Source organism: Cicer arietinum, chromosome 5 (genome assembly GCF_000331145.2).
Source record: "Cicer arietinum cultivar CDC Frontier isolate Library 1 chromosome 5, Cicar.CDCFrontier_v2.0, whole genome shotgun sequence".
NCBI lineage: Eukaryota > Viridiplantae > Streptophyta > Magnoliopsida > Fabales > Fabaceae > Cicer > Cicer arietinum.
The window spans coordinates 62,489,321-62,501,663 of record NC_021164.2 but is presented as its reverse complement, the minus strand read 5'-3'; the positions used below and the strand labels follow the sequence as shown (position 1 = coordinate 62,501,663).

Sequence of the window (12,343 nt, the reverse complement as noted above, 5' to 3'; positions counted from 1 at the left end):
TGTAGATTACAGTTTTAGATATATATATCAAGTTAGTTCGGTTTTTATTTTGGCAATTGTGATAATAAAATTATTTTTTTGTTAATTCTAAATATATATTAATTTTCAAATTAATATTGTTTTTAAAATAATAAAAAAAGTATCACTTTTCATATATATTTTCTCGTGCATTGCAGGAATTTAAAATTAGTTTAAACAAATACTGGTATATTATTAGGGTAATAGATTATTGAAAAATAAAAAAAAAATTATATATTAATGGATATGTTAAATTGAGATATTAGATATGGTACTCGTTGATTTTAAAGGAAAATATAAAAGGATGAAATGAATGATGTACCAAATATCATTGTTAGAGGATGAAATTACGAAGTGATTGACATTTCATGTAATTAATTAACGAGTTGTGGTTAAGGAGATACATATTGTTTTAGAAAAATTTAAATTTTGATTCAAAAGTTTGTAATTAGATGTTTTTCTGTTTGCCACCCAAGTGAGAATAATCATAATTTATTTTTCTTTTGTATAATTGTTTATATGATTTTTTAATTTAATTTCAGATAATATTTTAGTTTTTTTTTAAATTTAATTTTAAGTAATAATTTAATCTTTTATGTCTTAAAATCTCAATAATATTATATATTTTTTTTATAAATGTTCAAAAAAATCATCAAAATTTTTAAACAAAATCCATAAAATTAATTATCATCTTTAATATAATGCAAATTTCATCAAATTCATAACTCAAATATTCAAATAAACACATATATATTTTCATTTGATGAATTTGATTTTGTTGAGATTATAAATATGAATTTATTTAAATATTTCAGTTATATATGTAATAAATATATTTTTTTTGAAATTGACATTTAATTTTATGAATTTCTTTTTGAATATTTTAATAAATTTTTAATATTTTTGTAAAAAAATAATTATATTATTAATATTTTAAAATATACAAAATTAAATTATTAATTAAAGTTAAATAAAATAAAATTATTATTCTATCTAAAATTAAATTAAAAAACCGTGTACATCAGTTAAAGAACCGTCGACATATTTATACAAGATGCATGCAACATTTACGTTTTAAAATACAGCCGAGTGATAGATGGAAATGAGTGAAGAGAGGTCAGAGACCGTATACGGAAGAGGACCATACGGCTTGTCCGACACATCCACGGATACCACCAACTTGTGGTCCCCACGTAAACTCTGTTCCCAATGGGACCCACATGGTCCTCCACTCTTTCTGTTGCATATATTTCTTCTTCTGAATCGGTCTTCTCAACTATACACTTTTCCCTTTCATGTTCCTTACTTTAAAGTTTAAACTGACCAACCTACCCCTATATGGGCCAACTGATTTGCTACCATTCATCAAAATGGCCTTGCCAGGGATGCACATGTAACACAATCACATGCCTTAATTATGGGTTCAAAATACTTTTTAGGATATTCTCAACAGAAAAATACTCAGCTTACTAACAAATATTTTAAAGTATTAGAAATTAATTTACACTCATTTTTTTTAATGAAAGTATAAGTTAATAATATACATATTTTTTATTTAGATTAAAATGCAACATTTTACAATTTTAAATAACGAAAATTAAATGATAGTTTGTAACTTTCATTCTAAATTGTCAATTATTAAAAGAGGTGTATATTGTTAGCTACACCTTTTAATTTTAGATGTATATTCATAATTTATACTATTTCATTTAAAAAAAATATATCTTTATTTTTTTAAATACATAAAATTGAAAGTAATTTTTTATGTTTGTAAAAAAATCAAGGGACGCTTGATATAACAATAAATGCAAGATGTTAAGGGTAATTTATTTCTACAATTGTGACACACAAAAAGGGAGAGAGTTTAGATTTAAAAATCTTATGGCGTTTTTAACATAAAAAACTAAATTCAATAATACAAATTTATTAAAGTAGTGTTTTTAAAAAAGTTAATGATGACTTTTTAGTTTAAATAGAAAATGTATAGGTTGTTAATTTACCCTCTCATTAAAAGAATGTGGGTATAAATTAATAAACCCACTTAAAAATTAATGTATTTTATTAAAAAATTTAAATACATTTTTTGTTTATATTTTATTCTGAAATAATAGTATACATTAAAAGTAAAAAATAGAAATATTGTTTTAAAAGTGATGTGTTTCTTTCAAAGTTTAAAAGTGCCGTATTAAACTCAACTTTTATTTTTGATTAAACTAAAATACAACTTTGGTCCTATATTTTATTATATCGATAAGTTTGTTCTTCATTTATTTATTTTTTGCAATTTTAATTTATCTTTTTTAAAAATGTTAACATTTAATTTTGATTTTTAAATAATATTGGTGATATGATGATAGTTTAAGTGATTCATAAAAAAAAAACTTACATTATGATTTGAAAAATTATGATGATGTAAAATTTATTTAAATTATTCAATACCATTGTAATAATTAATTTTTAAAAATAAAAATAAATAAGCATTTGACAATTTAAACAAGACAATATTAATTGGAATCACATTTTTTCTTTTTTAGAAAGTCGCATTACAGAGATCCGACCATGTGTTGCCATATATATTTTTAGTTTAGTCATATTTTTAATCGTTCTATTTTATCGATTTATGAAATTAATTAATTTATTTTAAAAATCAATAATTTTGATCAATTTTTCATATGTTTGAACTAAAATATAACGATTTAACCTATTTTAAATAATGCGATATATAATTTTATGATATAGAACCATCTCGATGCATTAATTTTTCATATATCATTAATTAAATTACAAATATGAATAATTTATGAAGTTGAAAGTTAAGTGTTTGCGGTGTTTTTATTTCGACTCACGAGTAATCATTCTACATCTTTGTATGATATGATACGTTATTTAAAGTATGTCACACCATAATTTTTTAGTTAAAAAAATGAGATGAATGGTAAAAAATGTCGACTTTTAAAACATGAGAATCAATTTTGTAAATCGGTAAAAAAGATGGAACTAAAACAACACTAAAACCTATTCTATTTAACAAATAATTAGTTGTTAATTTAATAAATAAAAATAAATAAAATAAAAACAAATTATATTAAAAAAATTACATGAAAATTAATGCGGTTGAGTAGAAGTGACAAGGTAAATAACGTGTTATAATATTTTAACAATTTGTTCTTATTTTATAGAAATAAAATAGCAACTCCATTGTCTTTTGTTAACAACTTCCTCTTATTTTTCTTCCTCATCTGCATCATAATATAACAAACAATAAAAAAAATTAAATTATATTAATAAAATCAAATAAAATACATTAAATTGAAAAAAATATATTAAATAAAAAAAATGCATTTGATTAAATTAAAATGGCTTAAAGAAAATATTTGACGATAGTAGTAAAGATGCATCTATAGTAGAAAAATAAGAATCATGTCGAGTTTATATTTGAAAATGCATTTTTTTTAATTTAATATATTTTACTTAATTTCATTAATATAATTCAGTTTTTTTTTTTAATTATTAGGATGCAAAATAGAAAGGAGTTGTTAACAAAATAAAATAAAGTTGTTAATTTATTTGCAATAGAATGCGAAATAATAAAGAGTTGTTTAAATATTATATCACATCATTCTCTTTGGTACATCTACTCAACTATATTAATTTCTATGTATCTATTTTTTTTAATGTATTTTATTTAATTTTATTAATATAATATAATTTTATTTATTTATTAAATTAATAATTATATTTTTTTTAAAAGAATATGGCAACACATACGTAATCACATACCACCTTGTGACCTAGATAAAAAAACACTTACAAAATTTTGATTAAAATTATAGTGTACGTAAAAAATATTTTTCTAATTGTATGTGAAAAAATTAATTCAATTAAAAATTATTTGTTAAAATGACAAGTACAAAAATAAGTTAATTATTTTATGTTTCAATAATTAAGTTGAATTATTACTACTAGTAAATATATTTTTGGATTCAATTATACTACAGTTTGATAGTAGTACATACAATTTTTGCTGTCTGTTTTACGATAGTACTGCAGGCACGTGAATATTTGGATGAGTCTATTGTTGGGAGTGTAAAAACCAAAGCAGCATGTGCATGAGGATCGGTGGTTGGCAAAACAAAAGGTGATGGAAGAAGAGAAAAGAAAGAAGGGGGTATAATGGTAAAGTAAAGATGAATAAAAAATGGCAAAGGTGGAAAATATAGAAAAAAGAGAAGGAGAAAATCGGAAAGAAAATATAGTAGCGGTCATTATGAAGTAGACCCGGTTTGTCTCCTCAGAAGTGGATCTTCGCACGTTACGAATACCAACGTAAACAGAAACACAATACAACACACTCATGTCATGTAACCAACACTCTCTCTCTCTCTCTCTCTCTCTCTCTGTTGCATTTTGGTTATGCTTTTACTCCTCACCACCCAAAACAAAAAAAACTCTAATCTCACAACAACAACTAGTAGTACTATACTGTACTACCAACTATTACTAATAACACCCTCCATTCTCTCTCTTGGTGTAGCTACATGATTGGATGTTGAAAATTAACAAAACCTCTCTCTCTTTCTTTGCCTTTTTTTGCGGTACCTCTTGTTAAAAATTTGTTCTTTTGATTAAAACACATCCAAGGGTTATTGTTGTGATGTGAGCTTCTCTTTGTTTCTGGTTTTCTATTCGTTTTAATTTTCTTTGTTTCTTAAGAGGAAAGTGGGGACCAATTGATACAAATATTCGCAATGTAGTTAGTTGTTATCTCAAGAGTTATTTTTTAAGCTATGAAAATCAACTTTTCTCCATCTGGGCTACCCTGCAAAAACCTACATTTGTTTCAAAATTTTGTCTTTGTTTGGATCTGCTTTTGGGGTTCAAGAATCTTTTATTGAAAAAATTTGATGATTTTTTTGAAAGGAGGAAAAGGAAGTAACCCCATATGAAGAATTTGCATTGGTATAAACAAATTTCTAACAATGGAAAGTGTGGGAGGAGGCTTTCACTTGGGGAGTATAAAAGAGCAGTTTCTTGGTCAAAGTATTTGGTATCTCCTGGTGCTGCTATAAAGGGAGAAGGAGAAGAAGAATGGAGTGCAGATATGTCTCAGTTGTTTATTGGATCCAAATTTGCTTCTGGAAGACATAGCAGAATCTATAGAGGTGTTTATAAGCAAAGGGATGTTGCTATTAAGCTTGTTAGTCAACCTGAAGAAGATGAAGACTTGGCTGCTTTTCTTGAGAAGCAATTTACTTCTGAGGTTGCTTGCCTTCTTCGATTGCGCCATCCAAATATCATTACTGTAAGTACTTTATTGTTGTTTCAATCACTTCTTTTCTTTTTGTTTTCTTGTTCTGTTCCTGCATTTTCCTTCTGCTAAAAGAAGATATTTTTAAATTAATTGATTTTAGTCCAGTAAAACTGAGTTCAATGGAAAGCAATTTGAATAATAAAGTTAGCTTGTGTTTGTAAAACTGCACGTTTGAAACTCCCCTACAATTTGAAGCTTCATAAAACCATGTCCATTTTGCATTGGTAAGTGAGACTATGACTTTCAACGTGGATCCAAACATTATTAATGAAGTATAAAAATTATGTTTTTAGTCAAAAGCTATTAGTTTGTTTATGATTTTGATTAGTTTCAATTAATTGATTTTGTAAAGTTAATTTTAGTTGGCTTATATTTAAATATATTAACATATAACAAAGTTGAACAATAAATTTAAATATAAAAGTCAAAGTTGGAGTAAAAGACTACTAATCATAGTTTAATATTAGAATCAATTCCAATGTCAATTAATTTTAGTTATCTCTATTGTGAAACCAAACATACACTTAGTAAATGTGAATTACGGTGAGTTTGCTAGAAGCTCATGTAAATTTCAATCGTCATCACTCAAACACGTAATTATCAATTTTATATTTATTGAATCACTTTTGCTATTTCCATGAAACCAAACACACGCAATATATTATTAAGTTTTGCACCCAAATAGCTACATTAGTTGGAAAAGGCTTGTGCCTTTGGGGGCTTGCTTGCAATCCTAATGTGTATGGTTTCATTCTATTGGTGTGAAACTGAACAAAAAAAAGCAGATCTTGGACTTGTTTATGTGCTTGAATTGGTCATTTTTTTCTTTTGAAAGTTAATATGGTATGGTGGCCTAATACTTCATCAGAAATGAAATAAACAAAAATAGTAGTGGAAAGTTAGATTTATCAGATTCAAAATTCAGACCAAATACATCAATTTTTCAACTACTATTTTTGCTTATATTTCATTGTGGAATTAGAGAGAATACAAAAATATAATGTTCTATGAATAAAGTTTTTTGTTGCTGACGTTTATTGATCCTGCAGTTCATTGCTGCATGCAAGAAACCACCAGTGTTCTGCATAATCACAGAATATTTAGCCGGTGGTTCACTGAGAAAATACCTGCATCAACAAGAACCACATTCAGTACCACATGAACTTGTTCTGAAACTATCCCTAGATATAGCAAGAGGAATGGAATATCTTCATTCTCAAGGGATACTTCATAGGGATCTCAAATCAGAGAATCTCCTTTTAGGAGAAGACATGTGTGTAAAAGTAGCTGATTTTGGTATCTCATGCTTAGAATCTCAGTGCGGAAGCGCGAAAGGATTCACTGGAACTTACCGTTGGATGGCTCCTGAAATGATAAAAGAAAAACATCATACTAAAAAAGTTGATGTGTATAGTTTTGGTATTGTTCTTTGGGAGCTTTTAACTGGATTGACTCCATTTGACAACATGACACCAGAGCAGGCTGCATTTGCAGTTTCCTACAAGGTTTGTTCCATAATTTACTTTATTATATAACTAATTTTATTCTAATTTGTGTTCATTTTTAATTAGTGCTTAATTGCATGTATGTATTCTTGTCTGGTGGATGTTAATTAATCTACTTATTTCCCTCAAAAACTTACTCCCCAACAGAATTTGCTTATCTGCACAAAATTAACTGCTTCTCTGCTATTTCAATTTGTTAGTAATATAATTGCTGATTTATTAAATCATTCAACTATTTAATCTATCTAGCATAAGCGAGACTATTATATCTCTATGTGTAGCGGATGTAGAAGTATTAGATCAAAGTTATTTTTTTTTTGTCTTTGATCCAATAGTTCTACAGCATTGCAGGAGTTCAAAATTTGTTTTCTTTTTTCTATAGCTCTCTTAGAGTGATGGAGACAATCCAAGTGTATTATGTGACGTTCCTCTCTTCGTTTTCTCTTCCTTTTAAGTCTTTTTCTACTGTAAAGTAAGAAAGACAGGAATGGTTCAAATACATTTAGGATATACTTTTGAATAGAAATTAATTTTCTTATGGTACAATTTTATTTGATTTTGTCATGTTAAAAATGAAAGTTGATTTTTTTCTTCTTAAGTATTAAACAAGTGGGATAAGATTCTATAAAAGTTAATGAATATTTAGTAACAATATTTTTTCATGATAAAATCATATGGAATTTTGATGAAAAATTCCCCTTTGTCCAATATTAAAAAGTGTCAAAATCCATTGTCTAACATGCATTGTTTTGTGCATGTATGTTCAATTTATTTATCTACCATATGTGTGTATTCATGCATTTGAGCATGACACTTTAATGGTTAATGTGTCACGTATCTTTCTCCAACGTGTGGTCGGGGTGGGCAACAATCATTCGTTGTCTGTGATCTTTACACTTTACAGAGCATGTAGTTATTTATGTGTATGTTTGAGATGAGATACACTTGCTTATTTAAGCTAGACACATCATTAACAAATATCAATATTGAATTATAATAAAGTTATTAGTGGTTTCTCTATTTTTCCCTGACATATAAATGATTGTTCCTTTTTCCAACATTCAAAGATATGGTTATGCTACTATGCATTTTTATGAGAATCAATTATTGCTGCCACCTTGTTTCTCAGTCACATGCACACAACTTTAAAACAAGGTGCCATACAATGAAACCACTAATTGAACTAGAAGATTTTATTTTTTTCATTTTCTAATCAGTCAGAGATATGCAAGAGCGAATATATATTCCACTCTAACTTTTATTGTTCATTTGTCAATTGCACATGCTGCAATATCCTAGAGATATACTATTTTGGATACTATAGTTGTATATATTACTAGAAAAATATTCTTCGTATTAATTGAAGATGTGTTATATTATGCTCCTATTATGTCATAGAAAAATATTCTTCGTATTAATTGAAGATGTGTTATATTATGCTCCTATTATGTCATAGAAAAATATTCTTCGTATTAATTGAAGATGTGTTATATTATGCTCCTATTATGTCATAGAAAAATATTCTTCGTATTAATTGAAGATGTGTTATATTATGCTCCTATTATGTCATAGAAAAATATTCTTCGTATTAATTGAAGATGTGTTATATTATGCTCCTATTATGTCATAGAAAAATATTCTTCGTATTAATTGAAGATGTGTTATATTATGCTCCTATTATGTCATAGAAAAATATTCTTCGTATTAATTGAAGATGTGTTATATTATGCTCCTATTATGTCATAGAAAAATATTTGATTTTAATCATATTTATTATAAGTCATACAAATCATAATTTGTGATTGGTCAAGGTAAAAAAAAAAGTACATGTATCAAAATTGCCCCCACGATCTTTTATTTGTTACCATATGATATTTTGACTATTTTTTAAAGTTAAAATACAATGTTGTTCCTACTAAAAGAAATTCAAATTTTAAAAAGGGAATAAATAGTCAATGATATACAATGATATTTTGTAGGTATACAATGATAATTTGTTAACATTAAAGTATCTTTAATTTATTAGATATACAATGCTACTATTGATGTATTTTTTTAATAATATTTCTAGTATATGATTTTACCCCATAAGTCAAATTTGATTGATTAGTACTGAATTTTGATTTTGTGTAGAATGCAAGACCGCCACTGCCATCTGAATGTCCATGTGCATTTAGTAATCTAATCAATAGATGTTGGTCAAGCAATCCAAAGAAAAGGCCACATTTTGTTGAGATTGTCACAATTTTGGAGCACTATACCGAATCAATTGAACAAGATCCAGAGTTTTTCTCAACTTACAAACCATGTCCTACAAATAAAATTATGGGATGCTTCCCTAAATGTAAGGCTCGCCAAAAATCTTTTTGACAAAGTTGTTGATACTTGCTTACTGTACCAATTGATGCCTACTTGTCATCATGTATTTCATTATCTCAAGAATTGTCTGTTATATTCAATCCCATGAACAATATATTTCTTCACTTAATAATTACAGTTCTCTTCCGGTTTAATCAACGTTTTTAATTTAATGAACAAAAATATAAAGTGTGTCTTAGTTCGATGGATGTTTTAATATAAAGGAATTTCTCTAAAAAAAAAATATATATATATATATAAAGAAAAAAGTATATAAAAAATTGATTTATTTAATATTAACTTTGCTTATACTTTATTCTTGAGGGAATATTGTGATTAACAATATCGACAATTTGGACAAGTCTGGAGCTGCAATTTTTGTCTTTGGGATTGATATTAGCAATTGTACTGCTATTTTCTATTCCATGTAATTTTCTCCACTTCACAGCAAATTTTACTAGAAGAGAAGTAGTGTGGTTGATTATAAGAATATATATAACTAAAGTAATGAAACACATATTTATTATATTCTTCGACACCTATTCAATACTTAATTTTTATTTTATTTTATATTTTATTATATCATCAATATACCACATTTATTACACGACTCTTTTTTATATTTCTTACTCTCAAAAGAGTGTCCAATAAACATTTTTTTAAAAATATATTGCTATTTTTATGTAATAGTTAAATATAGGTTTAATTGCAATTTTGATGTCGACAATTTAATATATTTTAAATGACGTGACATATAATTCTATGATATAGAACCATCTAGATGCATTAATTATCCATATGTCATTAATTAAATTAAAAATATGAAAAATATATGAAGTTGACATTTAAGTTTTCACGTCGTTTTATTTCAATTCCATGGGTGTTAATCACTATAAATCATTGTATCATATGTCACATTATTTAAAATATCTCTCGTTATTTTTTAGTTAAAAAATTAGAGGGAGGAACCAAAACTATCGACTTTTAAAATATAGAGGCTAATTTCGTGAATCAGTATAAATTGAAGGACTAAAATTGCAATTAAGTCTTAAATATATTAGAGTCAACCTATGATGCAAAATAAAATAAGTAGTAGGGTCAAAAGTATATTATTACTGTAAAATTGCCTATTGCATGTAAAAAGAAAAAAAAATTAAAAGTGTACAAATATCATGATTGATAATTTTTTCAATATTGCTACTCACACCTCCATTTTTGCAACCCACACCCCTTAAATTTTTTATAAAAACAAAATACTTAAAATGTCTTTTGTCTATTTATAATATTTTTATCCATATCTTAATCACCATTCACAATCTCAGAACTTACGTATCACAACTCATCCAAGAGTAAATATAAAATTATTAGAATTACAATAGTTATTTCATAATTTGGTATTTTAGACATAAAATATAAAATTTTGAATAACATATGAGAATTGTTTGCACAACAAGAGTTAAATGTCTGCTATGATTTGTTAATAAAAAAAGTAATATTTTTTATAAAATTGTTAGAGAATTTTGTGGTGGCGGTGGCCATCCTATGTGCCGATTAAGCTCTGCCACTGATCATTCAACAAAGTATGTTTACCGATATGTATTTGAGTTTGTTATTTTTTATTTTTTAAATTTGTGGATTTTATATAAACTCAGTTCAGGTACGTTGTAAATATTTCAAAATATGAAAATTTTACGTGAACTCAGTTCATAGAAGTTGTAAATATTTTAAATTAACCCTTAAGTTCACGTACGCGTATTCAATGGAGTTTAAGAATTCATAGGCAATACATGAATTACATGAATACAATTCACGTACATAGGTAGATAGAAAAATTATATACATATTTTTTTTTATATAAGTATTAACTTGAATTCAACATCAAAAAAAAAAAAATCTTCAACTTGGAATCTTGAACTAAGTGTCCTTCATCGTCATTTCATTTGCTCTCAATTTGATTTGTTCATTGTGACATGTAGCAATTGCCTCAACCATATCTAGAACACTTCTTCAAGCATTTCTAAGATTTGTAGTTATATTTTGATGTGAATTTACTAACATTACCTTGTTCCGTTAATGCGAGCGTTTTTTATATTCGTAGTCATATTTTAATTTCTCTTTCAATTTTATTAATAAGTCTCTTTCATTTCATCTTTCCCATTTTGCTTTTTTTCTATAAGGAAAAGTAGACAAATTAAAAAAAATGCATTAACGTAGAATAAACTAGAAAAATAAAGGAACTTGACTTAACAACTAGAAACTAGAGAGAATACTGATGCGCCAGAGATCCAGATCCAGCAGGACGGTTAGTGCAAAAGTAATTCCAGAGTTTTGCCATTTTTTCTGTTATATAGCCCCAACCGTTGCCACAATACTCCATAGTTTTGTACCATCCGTTGCCCCAGCCAAATGTATGCTCGATTCACAATTGTTTCCCTCAAATTGAATGCTTTTGAGACATGGAAATTGGTTTATAATTTAGTAAAGTAGGAAAAAAATATTGAGGTATGAAATTAGAGTCTTGGTTATTGGGTGATGTTATCTGATCCATTTTTACACTAGTGTATTTAAAAATGTGTGTGCAATGCAAAATTTAATAGGCTTGTAGTTTTTTTTTTTTTTACAAAATAATAATATTAGATCATTTGAACTAATAGATTACATGGATCTAAAACAATATAACTTCGTTAATAATAAAAAATATATATATATAAATAAATTCACATAATTCATGTTAATAGTATAAAATGGTAAAATGTTTATAAATTTGATAAAAATAAAGTAATCTAAATACATATATCTATGAATCTACAACATTGATGATACTAGAATTATTGATTGAATTTGTCAATCTTAAATCTTTTAATTCAAATTAAATAAAAGTTACAATAAGACAGAAAATTTTAAAACACCACATCATAAAAGTGAACAAAATAATTTACACTAAAATACCTACCAAATAACATAATAGTAAAACAAAATAATAATATTAGATCATTTGAACTAAAAAATTATATATAAATTCATTAATAATAATAATAATAAGAAAATCAATATATAGATAAACTCACATAATCCATATTAATAGTATAAAAAAAATTATAAATGAGAATGAAATTTTAAAGAAAAACTTAATAATTTTTTTGATACTAAT

At 26.1% G+C, this 12,343-nt stretch overlaps 1 protein-coding gene across 1 annotated transcript; it reads left to right on the top strand.

Annotated features, from left to right (window-relative positions):
• Window positions 1-4,554: 4,554 nt before the first annotated feature.
• LOC101499698 (serine/threonine/tyrosine-protein kinase HT1-like) lies at window positions 4,555-9,347 on the top strand. The gene is made up of 3 exons (XM_004501877.4): window positions 4,555-5,320; window positions 6,379-6,834; window positions 8,968-9,347. The coding sequence occupies exons 1-3, from the start codon at window positions 4,961-4,963 to the stop codon at window positions 9,202-9,204; spliced, it is 1,053 nt and encodes a 350-aa protein (XP_004501934.1). The 5' UTR covers window positions 4,555-4,960; the 3' UTR covers window positions 9,205-9,347.
• Window positions 9,348-12,343: the final 2,996 nt, after the last annotated feature.